Raw genomic sequence first — 17,947 nt, forward strand, 5'->3', positions numbered from 1 at the left:
ATGTGCCTTTTAGATCTTAGATCCAACAACAGGAGCACGTGCAAAGCTACCAAAGTTGATGATCTTCATTTGGTGCATAACTCAGGATTTCTTGATTTTGCTTTGCTCACAAATTGACTACTCAGTGCAACTTCGCGAGCACATCATTATAGGAGTTAAAAAAGGTATAGCCCCCAAAGAAACAGCGAAGAACATCGAATTTCATGAAAAGTTTAGAGAACAAATCAAACTCTCATTAAAGATGTCAAAGGAGCCTTTTTTATTTGTAGAAACTGAACATTCACCCGAGAGATGTTGCCTTTATTTAATTGGTCGTTTCAAAGTTTCACCTCAAATCACCGACAAGTACACCTTGAAATGCAATAATTTGTCAGTACAATTAATCAAATACCAGCTAATGCCAATGCCGTGTGTGGATCTTAACGTGATCGTCACCGATGAGTAATATAGGCTCGAGACCTTCAGAAATTGAGAAGAAGCATAGTCAGCACAGTGTATGGTCAGTGGTGGCAGGTTAAAGACTGAGAAGGGAAGTCTGGTAGCTTTGTTATAAGAAGCAAGAAAACTTGAACAATGCTGAAAGGAGAAAACCAGAAAAGGAAAAGAGCGATAGTGGTTTTTCATAATTTGTGGCAAATGTGTCTTCCCTTTCACACCACCTGCAAGTTGTGACACCGGAAAAAATCATCTGGCGCCCGCCTTTAAGGTATAGATCTAGACCCATTTTCCTTTATTTGCCGATTATTGCCCAAGGCCGGGGACGTGGATTTTCGTGAATTTATTATTGCTTTCAGACGATGACAAATTCAACGATGCGTCTTTCAGAATCTCTCAAAGGTGTGCCCTAATTCCGCAAGGGGTTCTTCGTCCCTTTCGTTTCGCTAGTTGTGCCTGTAAAGAAACAGTGAGCTTGCTGTCTACGCGTGAGATGGGGCCACCTGGCCGAGAAGATGGCGTGCGTGCTTACGCAATGGGCTTTAATGGCTTCCCTCCCAAGTCCCACCGTTGCCATAGAACCGAAACACACTGCCTCACCCGCAAGGAATTTAGTTCCACGGCCAATCTCCCAAAAAATTACTTGTAAAAAAAGTTAGTGAACGCCAAAGTTTGGTAATGAATTTAGGTTTTGATTCCTTATCACCACCACTTCTGTTTGACTTTAAGATGAACCGCAATTCCCTTGCATGCTTAATGAAGTTCATTTGAAGTGTAGCCTACATTGTGATGAATGTTAAGCTGATAGTTGGAATAAGGATTGGGGATGAAGAAACAAATCCAATCCTTTTTTTATGTTTTCCTTACACTGAAGATCACATGGACTTGATGATATCTTCGTAGTGCCCTTCTAGCTGCTGCTAGCGATTCAGAAACCTCCTGCGATTCCGCTCCAAGAAATGAGTTGAGACATGAGGCCGTCTCAGGTGGGCGCGCGGCGGCGCGAGTGGCGTTCTTTTGTGTTGTGCGGGCCGTCACGTTCAAAAAGAAAACGAGGAAGCTAGCTGAGGGTGACCGGCAATATTGAAAAGCGAAAACCTGCATGGGGTGAGAAGGACAGAAAGATAGCCATCTGATGACGATGATGCTGATGTGTGCACAGCTTCGCTTACACCGACGGGCGTCTCCGGCAAATGGTTGCAGCTTCTCCCCACCATCGCTCCATATTACTCATATTAATTTCATAATTTTGACTTTTTTTTTTTTTTTGGTAAACGGAGAAAGAAACCTAACACCTTGACAAGAGGGGGAAAAGAAAAAAGTTTAATAACTCTGTTGGAAATTGTGGGCTTGTATATGGCATTGACAAGAGGACCTGAAGTTGAGTGCATTCTTATCCAATAACAAATGAATCAAATAAATAAATGAGGCCAGTGGCGCTTTTTTTCATTGTCTATGCAATAGACGGGCCGCAAAGCAAACAAAGACAATAATAAAAAATAGTACAACAAATCAAGGAAGAACTTTAAGAAGCGGTAGCAGAGGCCGCTGATGGAGGTAAAGCCAACGTATAAAGGAGAATGAGCGAAGATTAATTGAAAAGATGATCGCATCTACTACTTTCTAGTTTCAACCCTCGTAAGAATTCTGTGCAGTTCCCCTGTTGTAGATTAGTTGATAATACTCACCTTCACATTCCTCTGTTTTCGTTGGTGAAGAAAACGACCGAGCGTGCTCTAACCGTAACTTCTGTTGGGGAGGACACCCGCCAAAATCTGATTGAGCGTAAGCCAATCAAGGTAATCTACAACTAAGTCATTCGATAAAAAAAAAAAAAACAAGTACTAAGTCCAATAATTTACTGCGTTCTCCTGCGGGTTGCCGATTGATTACAGTAAAAGAGACAAAAAGTACGTCAAACTCCATTGTGTGGCTTCTCCATGTCCCGAAGAGGGTGATGCTCTCTTGTCTTCCATAAAATACAAGTTCAGGCAACAACAGAGCTATCAGCTAAGCCGATATGCGCCCACAGATTTCAGAATCAGACATGGCTGCAACAGTATGTGAAGAAAATTAAGAGGCTTCTTAAATGAGGTGCAGTGCATCATAGGCGGGCGCCGCGCCCTTCATCTTCATCGTCTGATTCGACCATCAAGCGGTGGGTGGCGGGTCCATCTCAAGCGACGCCACACTCTCCCTCTACAACGTAACAAATCCTCTCTCTCTCTCTCTCTCTCAGTCCAAGAAAAAGATGAGATGGGGCCAGTTAGAGACGCCAAATTGACCTCCTCCTCTCCAAAAATAAACCCTGCAGCTACTAGAGACAGAGACGCCATGCCCATCCATGACATGCACAGCCGACCGCATGAACAACCTAATTCCTTTAATTTTTTCCTACCTTGCGTTCGCAGTCATCGGATCGGTCGGCCTTGCACAACAACAAAAAAAAGCGAAGAACGGCCGCTGATTGGACAGATGAGCTCAATTATTTGTTGCAAGATGCACGTCTTATAAACAATATTGCTGTAATTGTTTAATGTGGTGCATGCATGTCTCATAAGCTGCTCGTGGAATCCGCGGGCCTTGCTGCAGATGGCAGCGCCCCGGACAATATTCACGTGCTGACCCAAAGTGTACTGACCCGATTTTTGCTGGGGCCAATTAAATTAAATTAATCTCTCAGAATTTGACGCATCTTTTTTGCTTTTATTTGCAGATGAAAATTAATAAAACCCAAAGTGTACTGACCCGATCACTCAGGTCAGGTGAGGACAGCCTGTTGCACATGGAAGCCATGCTTTTAGTTATTTCGGTAGGTGAAGGGATCAAGATTTCGCTTTTATTCGTGTTTTGCTTCCTTCGCCATCTTGTTCATTCGTCCGGTATAAATCTAATAACGTTATTCTTGGATAAGGACCCAAATGAAAATTTTGAATAAGCTTAGGAAAGTATATATATATATATGAGGAAGCTGTACACAATTTGGATATCAGGAAAATGTGGGGACATTCTCCGACGGCCAATCCGCAACGCAATTGAGTATATATATAGATGCAAATGTAATTCGTCACGCATAGAGTATTGTTTGCCTGAACTTATCCCAGCTTATGCAGTGCAGTCTAAGAGGAAACTTCAAGTTGAAGATGACTATGTCTCCAGGAATGTGCCCTACTTCTCTCTCTCTCTCTCTCTCTCTATAGATATATATACATATATATATATATATATGATTTGGGAAAAAAGTTATTCCTCTCAATTGCAACAATCACACTTCTCCTTTGATTCGGAAAATTAAAATCCTAATGTTAAGATAAAAGCATAAGTTTACAGGCATCTATCGTTCTCTCTAATATATCTATAAAGTATACAATTTTAGGTTTCCAATTTTACAAATAAGAATCATCCCACCCAACCCCACCACCCCCCCGCGTCGAGGGTGAAACGAAGCGTATAGCAAGTCAAAGCATACGTTAATTAAATGATCCCATAAAAACATACAAAAATCCCCGTAGCTGACATTGGTTTTCCTTATTGTTTTTTCAATCCATATTTCAGATCACAATATATAGTTTTTAGACTGGAAAACATGTACTACTGGTGATAAAAAAAAATACGTGTATTAAAATGTAAAATTAAGCTACATTAAACATGTACTAGTGACAAAAAAAATGTGTTAAAATGTAGGATTAAGCTACATTAAAGATGTACTGGTGAGAAAAAACGTGTAGTAAAAGGTAGAATTAAGTTGCATTCATGTAGGCATACTTCGACATTGTTTGGAGAGCATGTACTGTGCGTATATTCGTGAAAGGCTAGAGAAATTCAATTTGCACTAGTGATAGTTATGCCTTTGAAATCTTGAACCGTATAGTGATGAGATCCGAATGTGGCAGCACGGCACATGGGCGTAGAAATAACGTAACCAACAAAGCACGAAATGCAAGATAGTTTGATGTGCTAATTAGAGAAATGTATTGTATGATACAGCTCCTTAGCCTTAAAAGGGCAAGTTTGATGGTAATGGGGCCTTTTGGTCCGTTTCATAGAAGGAAATCATCCAAGCATGCATGCATATCATGACTGATACTAATGCATGGTTGACTGAAGCTTGGGAATGATGTGTTGTGACAGGGTCCGGCAATCGTTACACACACATTTAAAATCCTTGGCAAATAATCCAATGAGTGCATGTTAGTTAGTACTCAACGATGAATCCAGGTTTTGCTGAAGGCTTGGAGAAGCAATAAACTTGTTGAAAATTTAAGCCGATGACACCTGGGCTTGGGCGCATACAAGTGACGCCATCGATGCATTTAAAATTTAGAGCGTAGTTGAGACCAAGTTGGGACGAGGGGGTGGGACTTGGGACCTGGCAGATTCAGAACTCAATAATATTGAAGGGGAAACATGACGAAATTGATAAAAGTGGGAAAGAAAAGCCATTGCCCCATGGGATCCCATGAACTCGGGAGGGGTTTGAGGTTCGCCGCGCAGAGCCAGGCTAAGCTAAAGCCCGTTCGGTCCCTCTCGACGTTCGAAACAGGGTTAAGGCCCTTGAACAAATCTTAGCCATCGAGGGTTGGGTGGCGCGAACATTTGTCAAAAGTGCGCCCTCCAAAGGCGCTAAGTCCTAGCCGCAACAACGTAAAAGGAAGCGCTCCGGCTTCCCGGCTACTTGGAGACCTCGTTTTCATCTTCAGGGGCGACATTGAGAGAGCAGAGAGGCATGCCGCGGTTCGATCCATGGAACGTGTTCTTGAAGAGAGAGTGGAACCGGAATTGGCCGTTCCTCGTCGGCTTCGCCATCACCGGAGCCCTCGTCACCAAGCTCACCGCCAGCCTCACCGGTCTGCTTTATCAATTTCTCCCCTCTCCCTATTTGTTTCCTTACAACGACTCTCGCGTCGCCATTTTCATTCTGATCCCTGCTCTCGTTTTTGCAGAGGAGGATGCGAAGAATTCCCCCTTCGTGCAAAGGCACAGGAGGTTTGTGTTCATCCTAACTGTCTAGGTTTTCCTGTCCTTAAAATGGATTTCTAGGCTTTCTTTCTTACCCAGGCCTTAATCTGCATCTTGTACTCTGCCCCGAAATCGATGCAGTTGGCATTTGCAGTATATCGGTTTACGTTTGTTTGGTTTTCCAACAAATTTAATTTCGTTGGGTTCTTTTGAATCTTCAATAAAGGATCACGAGTAGGTTGATATGGAATTGGTAAATTTTTGCGTATTCAGGAAATGACACAAAATTTCATCGTCTTTGAAGTCACGTAAAGTCTGGGACCGCTAAAGGCTCTACTAGAGGGGTGCGAGGGACTTTAACAAAACGGCTCTACGGTACATGGCTATATGCCGCAAGGCTAGACACACGTTGTGCACAGTAAGGTGGCAATTTTGGGAAGTGGATGACTGGCTCCAGAAGTTCCGGAAAGATGAAGGATGATGGGATGTCGCAGTCTCAATTGGCCTTTTGCGGCCTGACGGACGGCCGTGTTGAGCGGCTGCCATGGCTGAGCTGTTGTATAGCCAGTGAACTTGGTCAGCTTCGGTCTTGCATCTTGTTAGGCGTTTGAAATAGTTGGTGTTCAAGTTTAAACTTTCATATGGATAATTTAAGTAAGACGAGGGTTTCATTGATTTGAGAAATGGATTTAAAGTTAAGAAACGATGGTTTCTGAAGGCACTTTTGATGTGTTTCTCTTGAATGTGTACCATTAGGATATTCATGAAAATCTGCATGGATTTAGAAATAACTCCCCTGGTGGACACATACGCTGTGCTTGCAACCATGTCTGCTGGCACATCGTTGGTGAAAGAATGTCAAGTGTGAAGAAAAGATTTTGGTTGACGCCTTTTGAGCAAAGCGGGTGTACAGCCTAAAAAGAGGAGGTAAAGCTACTTTTTTGGCTGGTGGCTTCTTCGAGTATTAGTTGTTGGTGGAAGGAAGCTTGGTATGGCAGACACGCAAGTGCTTGATATGTGGTTGGGCTGAGTAAGGAACTCAAAAAGAAAAAACACTGTTATGAAATCTGAATCAGCAACTAAGTTGGAAAGCTACACTGGGTATGGGTAGGACGTTTGTATGCTTGAACACTTACTGCACATCGAGTCAGCGATGAGGCACATTGGCGAAATCAACTTGTTGAATGACTATATTGTCAGATTGGTAGGATGCTATTGGATACTAGTGAGGTGCTTAGACATGGTGGGATGCTTTAATTGATTGCCTTTCCTGGTAACAGATGACTATGCACTTAGATTATTTGGAATTTTGTTGGATGAAAGAGAGTGGGATCACTTAAATGATTGAAAGCATATGACTTCCATTAATGTCTTTAGAAGGTGCGAATAGACGGAAGGCTAGCTGCAAGTGAATGGTCTTGCAACAGAGCGTAGGTGGATTAGAGAGTCATTCCTTGGTTAAGACATGATTTATTGGTGCAAATTAGCAGTTTGTGTCATACCCACACACATATATACAAATACATGCACACACAAAAACACCCTCTCTCTCTATCTCTCTCCTCTATGTTTCTTTGCTACATTTAATAAAGAAAAATATGTTCTGTGATTTTCAACTTCCTAATCTTGCTCAAACTTTGTTCTGAATAACTTAAAACATGTTCCTCTTCTTTGTTAGCAGTGGATTTTGTATGTGTGTGCGGACAACGAACAAGCCAATGCATGTTATAAATGTGTCCTATTTTACATATCTTTTTCTGTTAAGTTCGTTTGACAATCAAAGGTTCTACAATTTAGGTACAAGTTTTCATAATATTCAATGCCACCAATGAAGTATGTTGTTTGTTTGTGTATGCTTATATTCATTTTTGGACTAAGACAACCAAGCCTACGTACTTCTAGTGTGTTATTTGTCACTTGGTTGTGATTAACCTCATATTTCTGGTTTGCAAAAGTGAAATCAACATGTTGCTAATGCTAAGTCTTTCATTTTTGGACTTAAAACCCATATAAGATCAAGTGCAGCATAAGGTTTGGTCTTTGTGAGTAGTTGGCAAAATCAAAGGGTGTAAACTGTAAGTATCTTCAAGGTTCATGACCTACTAGAAGTACAAGTCCTTTTTGTGTTCACATATTGACTAATTTGGTCGGGTAGAAAACTGTTTGTGCTACTAATTTAGCATTCGTGCCTGCACTTATCTATGCTTTATGATCTGAATAATGTTTTTTGCATCAAAAGACCCTTTGTTGTTAAAGGTACTTATAGTTTATTCATGCTACATTTAAAAGCTTAAACTTCATTTATCATTAACCCCTGAAGTTACATATACCTGAAGAACCATGGCTTAAAAGTAGCTGTTTTTTTCTGAATTATCATGGTGCATGAAAATTCATCTAGTAATAATAGGAGCAGTTGTCGAAATTGGAAGTCAAATGCATCTGTCAAAGCCTTAAGAACACTAGTTGGGAGCAGTTGGTTTTAGTCAATCCAATTCGATCGTCTAAAATAAAATCAATGAGAAGGTTTAGCGATACAACATTTAGTGTACCAAAGTGATAATGAACATAAAATTTCATTATGAATCATGTAAACCACATAATGCCAAACCATGACAAACTGAAACTTGAGTATTTAATATTCCTTAAGAGTTTGTATATACAATATGTGTGTGTGTGTACACAAGCAAAACATGTATACCGAGTTGGAAGAAGAGAGAAACACTGAAAGAGAGTCCAAAAGGATCTAAAGCGGTGGGGGTCCTTCAAGCATGTTTGCAGCTTCATAAGTTTCCAATAGGGACAAAAAATAGCTGTGCAGGCATTTTTGGTACTTTATTTTATTTAAGATAACTGTATGAGTTTTATTTATATAAGAAAGGAAAGAAAATAAAGTGGCACCTGTTAACATTAAGGGGCTCTTTGGATGACAAACTAAATTGTGTTTTGGAGACAGCGTTTGGGTGATGTCAAAACTGGGTTTGTGGAATAGTTTTGCCAAAAGTCACAAAACTCATTTTTCGAAAATGCTTGATAAACCCATAGAAAATTGGGTTTTGCCCCCTCCTCCAGTTTTTTGTCTTATCACCAAAAAATACAAATCAAGTTTTTAAAACTGCTTAAAAACTCATTTTTTCACAAAACTGGTGTTCACAAAATGCCGTTTTTTCTAGGGTGTCATCCAAATGCTGCCTACATCAACTACTAGTTACTGATTGGTCAGCCTAGTCATCCTACTAGTGTCCACTGCCCAAAGTATGTATAGCTGACATAAAGAGCAGGGACTGGATGTCTGACTAGTGCATAGGTTGATTAGGCGATGTGTTGGAATGACTAGCCCCTATTTTGATACCAAAAATAGTGTCAACATCAAGAGTTTTTGGCTGTGACTGTGTGATCGAAGGGCATAAATAGACTAGTTATACTCTTTTTTGAAAGAACAATAATTTTAGGATGCTAAATAACCAGATTAGTTGCCATTCAACAAGCTTTAAAGTGCCAAAGTGCTTCAGATGATTTGGGAAGGACTGTTTGTAAAAGATCTGAGATTAAAGTTTGGATTGTTGTAACAATTGCTTAACATAGGCTTACACCAAGCTTTTCCATGGGCTACGACCATAAGACTATTTCTTTATGGTGGGAAATTCTGATACAGGGACTTGAACACTAGAGTAGAATATGGAACTAATAGAAAAAGGCCCGAGAAAAGTTCTATGTGTAACTGGTTTCCAACTAAATCTTCTTTATGTATAAGCTTAAATAAGCTTATGCTTTCTGTATTGACTGCATATGGGTCCTGACGTTTGTCAAGCTTCCAGACTGAAATTCAGAGTGAAACTTTGATCTCCTGGTTAATGGTTGATGACCTTAATACCACATCGGTGTCATATTTATATAAAAACGTTGACATGTAAATGTTTATATCTAGTTGTTGTTTATATAGATAAGTGTCACTTTAAAATGTTTTAATGGTAACTATGTCAGTAAGAGATGGAGGTTTACTTTTGCATCATTGAGCAATTACTGAATTTTGTCCCTTTTCCTTGATGTCCTGCTGCATTGGCATTATTATTTGTTGGCTTTTATGAGGGATTTCTCTAGGAATCCATTGACCATGACACGATGATAGAGGAATTATGTCCGTGTTAAGTTCCAGTGAAAACAGTAGGGTTGAATGAACGATTGGGACAATGACAAGGAGGACTTGTTCCATTAAAGCATGTCCGCTACATGGGAATTTATCGATAGAAATAGCTAGCACTTACCAACCATACATCTCAATTTGGTAATCACTTGAAATGACACTGTCTAGCGGGGTCCAGGATTACCTTAACTGTGGTCGCAAATCCTAATCTTTCACAGCCAGTTTCACTTTCTTTTGTTATTGGCTATCTATATCTGTCTCCACGTTCCATTTCTTATTTTTCCGGTGCTTCAGTAGTCAATTCAATCTGTCTTCCCTTTTTTTTGTTTCTCTATCAATATGTACGTGTGATACTCGTGCTGGTTTGACATATCGTGCTTCCTGTAGGTAAACAATTTGGATCTCTGATTTCACCGCCGGAAAAGCCTTGTGGCACATTGGACATGGTTTTCATAAATTGAATTGCAGTCGACATGGTTGTTTCCCTTTCCGTTCAAACTCTCCATTTTGTTTTCCTCTTGCCCTTGAGGCTGATAAATAAAAGACTGGGAAACAGAGACATGGTTTAGGGTCTCAGCTCTTGACGTTTTCGCCATTAAAGTGGACAAGGTCTACTATCCTATGTAGGCATTCGATATGAATTCCAGTTTCTGTAGATGGTTTTTGATTTATTCACTACCAGTTGTTCGCTCCTTGTCGTGTGGGTGTGGGTGTGTGTGTGTTTGTGTCTGAGAGAGAGAGAGAGAGAGAGAGAGAGAGAGAGATACCTACGCAATTTTCCTTCTTAGCACACTCTCGAATGTCTTAGGGAAATATGGATTGTTCAATGCTAAAACCACTTGGAAAGGCAGGAGCGGTTGAGCAATGATAGTTGTTGATGATGAGGGTTGCTCGTTTATGCGGCTACTGGAGCAACCGGGGTGCTACCGAAGGCGATGCGGGTTTGCTCCTTGGGAGCGTCCTGACGCTGGCGCTCCATTAGCCCTCTTTCCTCATCAATCTTGCGGATCATTTCGCCGAAGAGTACTTTTCACAGGTTAGGCATGTTTCTATTTTTCTTAATCAAATATATTATCTGAAGAGGAATGTATGGCTGAATGCCTCAGGAGCATCGGCTACGGTTCTGCCTTGTGAGGGATTGAGCCCATGGGCATGGACTTGTGACTTCCCAGTTCCCGTTGGACTGCCATAGTCCTCCGACTGCCTCTTTCTCAAGTCATCTCCATCGTCCTAAGACAAAGAAGGCTGTCAAACCGTAGGTCCTTGTTTTTCATCCCAATGGAAACTCAGTTCAGGTTGCATTTGACCCATGTAGAATTCAAGGAAATATTGGAAATCTCAAGCAGGAATATGGTTATCGGAGATGTTTAGGCCGACCCAATTTAGATGGATCTCATCCAGCGGTCCATCTTTTCTCTCTAAACTACCTAATTATCCAGCATGAATTAGAAATATTGTTCTACAGCATCGCTCGTTTCAGGGGAGTTTATTCCCGTTCAATAAACAGCTACTCGTTTCAGCACAAAACAAAACAAAAACTTTTTCTCTTGAGAAAAAAATTCAGCCTATGAAATACTTTCTTGAAGTACGTTTGATTCGAGGTAGTCGGAAGAGGTAGAGCCAAGTATCTTGCTCTACTACTTTCTCAGAACAACCGGACAAAGACGTCCTTTTCTGAGTAACAAGCACAATTCAATAAATAGCATCAGCGTTCATCGAGTTGTTCTGCCTATCAGTTCTGTAGCTTTTCATTGTTTAGCATGACACGTTGGAGGGCATGCTGAAACGTATACATTCACATTGGGTTCAGCTTAAGCTGGTGGCCCAATAACTGGTTTGAATTGTGGCAACATGGGAGAGGGAAAGGAATGCACTGCTCGAACGGATATGGAATCGGAAACCCCGTCTTAGAGTGGGGCCGAGAGTTTTTTTTTGAACAACCTCGTCCATACATCTCGCGATGGACGGCTGTATACAGGGGCTGCACATGACGCTGTTACTTTCTGCTTCTGGCAAAGTGGGGAGGGGAGGGGAACCGGAAGGAAGCCCACGCACCGGTACCAGCACGACCGCCGGGTACGAGCACGACCTCCCAGTTGCTGACTGCGTCTCTTTCTCGCTCTAAAACCCTAACCCACACTTTCAAAGCGCCGACTCTCCCTCTCCCTCTCTCGCTCTAAAACCCTAAACCCTACCATTCAAAGCGCCGCTTCTCCCCTCCCCCTCTCTGCCTCTCCCTCTCCCTCTCTCTCTCTCTCTCTCTCTCTCTCTCGGCTGAGAAGGGCGTCAACGAGCCCACCATGTCCACCGTCTCAGAGGAGAAGAAGTCGAAGAAGCACAAGAAGAAGTCGTCGTCCAAGCACGACGGCGGAGGAGCGGAAGAAGAGAAGATCAAATACGACAGAGATCTAGTGGCTGAACTCAGGGACGCTGGCGGAGATGATGAGAGCCACCACGCCGACTATCTGATCAAGCCGCAGGGCTTCACCCCTCCCCTCGACACCTCGAAATGGCCTCTCCTTCTCAAGAACTACGACCGCCTCAACGTCCGTACCGGCCACTACACGCCGCTTCCAACCGGATACTCCCCTCTGAAGCGGCCCCTCGCCGAATACCTGCGCTATGGCATCATCAACTTGGACAAGCCCGCGAATCCCTCCTCCCACGAGGTGGTAGCGTGGATCAAGCGCATCCTCAGGGTCGGTAAGACGGGCCACAGCGGCACCCTCGACCCCAAGGTCACCGGCAGCCTCATCGTCTGCATCGACCGGGCTACCCGCCTCGTCAAGTCCCAGCAAGGTGCCGGTAAGGAGTACGTGTGCGTGGCCAGGCTCCATTCATCTGTCCCGGACGTCTCCAAGGTCGCCCGTGCGCTCGAGACTCTTACCGGCGCCCTGTTCCAGCGCCCTCCGCTTATCTCCGCCGTCAAGCGACAGCTTCGAATCCGAACAATCTATGAAAGCAAGCTCCTAGAGTATGATGTGGAAAAGCACCTGGTGGTCTTCTGGGTCTCCTGTGAAGCAGGGACCTATATCAGGACGCTCTGCGTCCATTTGGGTCTGATTCTCGGCGTGGGTGGACATATGCAGGAGCTCAGGAGGGTCCGATCCGGGATCCTCGGCGAGAGGGATAACATGGTTACCATGCACGACGTCATGGACGCTCAATGGCTCTACGACAATTGCAGGGATGAGGCGTATCTTAGGCGCGTCGTCATGCCCCTGGAAGTGCTTTTGACCAGCTACAAGAGATTGGTTGTAAAGGATTCTGCGGTCAATGCCATCTGTTATGGTGCCAAGCTCATGATTCCGGGGCTGTTGAGGTTTGAGAATGGCATTGAAAACGGGGAAGAGGTTGTTTTGATGACGACGAAAGGGGAAGCTATTGCTCTGGGGATAGCGGAGATGACGACTGCAGTAATGGCAACTTGCGACCACGGGGTGGTGGCCAGGATCAAGAGGGTGGTGATGGATAGGGATACTTATCCTAGGAAATGGGGGTTGGGGCCTCGCGCGTCGATGAAGAAGAAGATGATTGTCGAAGGTTTGCTTGACAAACACGGGAAGCCCAATGAGAAAACGCCCGCGGAGTGGTTGAGAAATGTAGTCCTTCCTCCAGGTGGAGATTCTGTGGTTGCTGGAATAGCGGCCATGACTGAATCGGAGACCAAGGTCTCTAAAGAGGTGAAGCAATTGGAAGGCAAGGAGGAAAAAAAGAGGAAAAAGCAACATCGGGAAGATGGTGAGGAAAATGGTGAGGACGTACGTAAACTGAGAGTGGATGATGGGAGTTTGAGTCCACTTCCACCTTCCAAGAAGATTAAGGTTGGTGAAGAACAAGCAGAAGAAGCATCGAAATTGACACATAACTTGAAGACATCGAAAGAGGAAATTGAAGCAGACGTGGATGGCAGAAGCGAGAAGAAACAGAAGAAAAAGAAAAAGAAGGGAAACGGTGACAAGGATGAACCTTCTGGCGAGGAAGTCAATGTAGAAGTGACTGAAATAAAGAGTATTAAACATCTGGCGGAACCTGAATTGGCCGACGAGGAAAAGGCTTCAAAGGAAGAGAAGAAGAAGAAACACAAGAAGGAGAAGAAGATCAAAGATGAGGAAGACAATGAAGAGGAAGATGGTAAGAGTGCTAAAAAGGACAAGAAGAAGAAGAAGAGCAAAAAGGATCAAACTGAGGATGAGTAGTTATTCTTAAAGTCATTCTTGGCCTTGGCCTGCTTGTTTTGTCCACGAAGGATACTTGGAACAAGGGTTCAGAGGCTCTCCTCAATCTTGTCTCCGACGGTACATTTATTTCTTCGGTGAGAATGCTTCACTTTTATATATTTAATCTGATAAGTTGTTTTGGCGGAACCAGCTTTGACTGTAGCTCTTTATATAGACTAGTTTTTTTCTTAGTGAAATCAAATTTTGGCAGAATTTTAACATTTTTTAGCACGAATTGATATTGTTGCTGTATGTTTATACGTACCTTTCACCGCCAGAACGTTTTTTCCAATCTTTATGTGGTTCTATTTCCTTCGGGTGGCCTAAATCGCCATGTTGAGATGGAATCTTTGGCTACCCTTGTTCCCGACTTTAACGTTTTATCGCAGTTGACGGTTCTTTGTTTCTGACCCTTTCAGTACAAATAGGATTGCTGTTTGGTTCTTTAATAGGTGTTATTTGTATACATGATACCATAATTCTGCTTGAACGGTGAAAGCACTGGAAGCTGCGCGCAACTTTTGTTTGTTTCCAATAGGACTGCTTTGGTTGAGCACCTCGTTGTGCCTAAGGGAAGGTTGGTCTTCATGTGTTCACAGCTTGTTCAGGCCTTTTCTGATGTTACTGAAGTTCGGTAATGGTTCATCGTGATAAAGTGAATAATTGTCATGCAATGCATGTTTCGTATGGTCTATCCACCTCCATCCGGCTTGTAGGATCACAAAACCATAATTATCTTTGATATGCTGATTTATATGATCCTGGCTGCATAGTTTAACTTGGGTGTTGTCCCTACAAGTGGTCTTCCAATTCAGCGTAATCTTTACGCCAGTTAAATTATTAGAAAAGCTATATAGCAGCTTGGGTACCTTTAGTTTCTTGGCGAAACACTGCATCCCCTCTGCTCGGATACGGTTGCTTGAAAGGTCCAGATGTGAATCTCATAAAGGAATGTTCTTGAACTACAGGGGTGTACATTCAAGTTTTCTCTCTCAGATAATTACTAATGTGAGTGCTTTTTGTATTATCATGCGATAAGAACGAACGTTCGAATATTGATATGATGGATGCAAAAGTGGTCTCTGATCAAGTAACGAGGTTACGTTCAGTGTGTATTCCGTAAGATACGTGTTGTGCTCTGTTTCCATTTACCATATGAGCGCTGTTGTGGGTTACCAAAAAGCACACGGTCGTGCGACTGGTGTCTTGCCGGGACGGGTTTTCCATTAACTATCATTTTACGGGTGTAGTTTCCCTTTGACGATTCAAGCATTGACATGCACAAACTAGGAACTATAGGACATTGTCCGTCTGTTTTTGTTTTTCAATGCATCTGATGAGGAAATGTCTCCTGGTTCTGTTTTGCTAGAGATTTCTCTGCATTCAGAATCAGGGGTCTACCCTAGTCATATCACACGCGTCTGAAATAAAAAAGCACGGCCCTGAGGAAAATGAGTTTATAATGAATGCCAGAACCGTCAAACTTTTTATTTGGGAGTACTGGAAGACTAAAAGTTGATAATTCAATGGCAGGCTGCCTTGACGTCTTCTTGGTTCAGATACATTTCGTTGCTTCGCCAAGATTATCTGGGGCATCACCCGTTGCTGTAAGGCCCGAGACAAGTTGTTTCGTAGTTGGTGGAAAATTGCGCAGGTCCTCGGATCCTGCCTTCTTGGTGCAGACCATTTGTATGTAAAGGCGTTTTTGAATACAAATCTCTTCATAGTTCTTCAGTTGTGAGCTTTTACTCTAGAATACCTCTCTTCATAGTTCTTCAGTTGTGAGCTTTTACTCTAGAATACCTCTCTTTCTTTTATAAAGAAAAATTTAGTAAGGTACGTATCTCATTTGTTGAAGCTATAATAAAGACCTGATTTTCTTTCAGCAATTCCTCCTGATGCGTCGGCGTTATGTTAATCTAGGAGGAAATTGCTTCCACGACGAATTTAAATTTGGGTACACGACCTGGTGATTCCATAGAGCTTGGGCATGCGGTGCCGCAGGATGTGGATCATATAACAGGAGGCACGCTATGTGGCCATGGAGCAGGACCAGCAGGTTCCCGCCCCTGGCCTGAAAATTTGGCGGGCCGGCCGGATAAATTGTGGGGGTAAGGTCGAGTTGGTTGGCTCAACTCGACCTGATAACTTACTTTTAATATATATATAATGATTATATATATATATATTTTTTATTTCACACTATCTTGGGTTTTAGTCTGTTTGGGCCGAGCCCGAGCTGTGGGCATGGGTTGTGGCCTGGCGATGAGAAGTTTCTTTGTAATGATATTATCCTTGTTGATTGTTTTGATTAGGTATGGGTCTTGCAGAGGATTATCAATAGGCGGAGCGCCTGGAATGTTTTTGTTGTCGCTATATGCGCGTTCTGCTTTATTCTCGGGCAACCATATTGGTTCGAACGTTGTTAGCAACTTGTAAAGTGGGCAGTGACCTGGTCCTCCCTAAAACTGGGTTTTTTTCCTTTCCTGGGCTCGGAAATGAATGAAGGTGACCTGCTTTGACGTGCTCATCTCAGTCCATTTGCCATGGCTGTCAAAGCCAAGTTTAAGCTCATAAACGAATGGAGCTGAATGAGACGAGCTGGAGCGGCTTGTTCTCATTGAAACACATTATTTCAATACTAAAGTGAAACAAAAAAGTTCAATATCTAAGCTTAGTAAAGCGAAGTTCACTTGTTTACTCAGCAATCTTGATAGTGGCCAGGTCTCGTTAAGAGCCGTCCCAATTGTTCGTGATGCTGAACACATTATGCAGTGCTTGACTTGTTTGAAGGACAACCTCCTAACAAGACGGTTGGAGCTGTAATTTTATTGTCTATTCCGTGTCTATATATATGATACGTTTACTAATTTGAGAAAACCTTATAATCTTTTCCTGGAGGTCCTCAGGCAAAACAAACTTCGAAGTTCTTTTCTACAGATTTACAGCATTTTAGCTGTGGCATTCTTTTCCAGAGTTAACCAGCAAGTGTTCATCAGTAGTGAGTGAAATGCTTCCACCTCATGAATCAGGAGGGTGACTCATCAGCTGCGCGGGGGAAGTCTTTCCTCGTCAAAAAATTAAGGTGGGAGCCGCTTCCCATTTCTCCACGCTGCGTCCACAGCTGCTGGCTCGCTGCTTTCTGCATATGCCTTTCGGCTCTCGCTCACCCTCTCATAGAAGCAGCATCCTTCAACTGCAACAACAAGAACAAAAAATTAGCTCAAAGAAAATCGCTTACTCTCCTTTTGACAATGGCGCCTGGGCCTGCTTCTTCCTCGTCATTCTTCGTGTTCACGGTTCTTCTGCTTCTCCTGATCTTTTCTGGACCCTCCTTGTCCTGCGTCTCCTGGCTGCGAGCCTTTACAACTGGAGCATTCCATTCCTCAGTCGGACGTCGACATGCTAGAGGTCCCTCTTAGCCTGGAGTTCCTCTGAGGCGGAATTCTTCCTGTGGGGTGCTTTGGGCCATGGCCTCGACAAGGTGGCGCCGGAGATGGCCGCCGGCGGTCCCCCACCAATCGGCGCCACTAAGGCTAACCCTGACCCCTTCACCAAGGATTCATGTGATCGCACAACTTGCTTACCAAGAAGTTAGACACCAGAGGTAATTGCCATGCATCGCTCATTCGACCGACCAACCAACAAGTGGGCCATTATTTTCTCGTTTGGTGCTTCCTTTCTTATTGTTCCTGTCATGCTTGTTAAATGTGACTTGCGAACTGAGCATGGTGGTAGCAAGGCGATTAAGAAGAGGGCTGCTGGGTTCGCGAGGCCGTTGCTGGATTTGAGTGCCGAAAGTTTTTCGGGGAGGTTGTCGACAAGTCATTGGGCGCTTTTGGACGAAGCTGGATATGAAATTTAATGTATCATTTTAATAATAAATAATAGTCATAATTAATATAAAAAAATTGTTTAGAAGACAAAAAAAAACATAAAAATCGATAAAAGTAAAATTTGTAGTTCATATATCTTTAAGCAATAAAAAAACGTTTTTGTTTTTTCTGCTCATGGTATTATTTTATTATCTTATAAATATTTCATTATTATCTCATAATTATGTTTATGTTATGTGCAAATTCATGGGCTGAGTGTTTTCTGGATTTAAGTTTCAGCGAAAAGGCTGCTTATTGCTGTAGCTGTACTCAATATTGGGCATTCACGGATCCTGCACCATATGTCTAATCAAATT

At 42.8% G+C, this 17,947-nt stretch overlaps 2 protein-coding genes across 3 annotated transcripts; both read left to right on the forward strand.

Moving 5' to 3' along the window:
* Window positions 1-5,029: 5,029 nt before the first annotated feature.
* Window positions 5,030-10,227, forward strand: LOC116257757 (ATP synthase small subunit 6-A, mitochondrial-like). 2 transcript variants are annotated; one of them, XM_031634730.2, is made up of 3 exons: window positions 5,030-5,282; window positions 5,379-5,421; window positions 5,668-9,912. In XM_031634730.2, the coding sequence occupies exons 1-3, from the start codon at window positions 5,162-5,164 to the stop codon at window positions 5,672-5,674; spliced, it is 171 nt and encodes a 56-aa protein (XP_031490590.1). In that variant the 5' UTR covers window positions 5,030-5,161; the 3' UTR covers window positions 5,675-9,912. The 2 variants fall into 2 exon arrangements, with proteins under 2 accessions (XP_031490590.1, XP_031490591.1); XM_031634731.2 differs by lacking the exon at window positions 5,668-9,912 and adding an exon at window positions 9,923-10,227 and having other exon boundaries at window positions 5,055-5,282.
* Window positions 10,228-10,367: 140 nt separating this feature from the next.
* LOC116257754 (H/ACA ribonucleoprotein complex subunit 4-like) lies at window positions 10,368-15,590 on the forward strand. The gene is made up of 2 exons (XM_050078604.1): window positions 10,368-13,850; window positions 15,289-15,590. The coding sequence occupies exon 1, from the start codon at window positions 11,836-11,838 to the stop codon at window positions 13,732-13,734; it is 1,899 nt and encodes a 632-aa protein (XP_049934561.1). The 5' UTR covers window positions 10,368-11,835; the 3' UTR covers window positions 13,735-13,850; window positions 15,289-15,590.
* Window positions 15,591-17,947: the final 2,357 nt, after the last annotated feature.

Source organism: Nymphaea colorata, chromosome 7, assembly GCF_008831285.2.
Source record: "Nymphaea colorata isolate Beijing-Zhang1983 chromosome 7, ASM883128v2, whole genome shotgun sequence".
NCBI classification, from domain to species: Eukaryota; Viridiplantae; Streptophyta; class Magnoliopsida; order Nymphaeales; family Nymphaeaceae; genus Nymphaea; species Nymphaea colorata.

Bases quoted from the DNA above. Each gene is read 5' to 3' on its own strand.
- LOC116257757 (XM_031634730.2), top strand. From the start codon at position 5,162: ATGCCGCGGTTCGATCCATGGAACGTGTTCTTGAAGAGAGAGTGGAAC. The intron at 5,283-5,378 runs GTCTGCTTTATC...TCGTTTTTGCAG, and splicing joins GCTCACCGCCAGCCTCACCG to AGGAGGATGCGAAGAATTCC.
- LOC116257754 (XM_050078604.1), top strand. From the start codon at position 11,836: ATGTCCACCGTCTCAGAGGAGAAGAAGTCGAAGAAGCACAAGAAGAAG.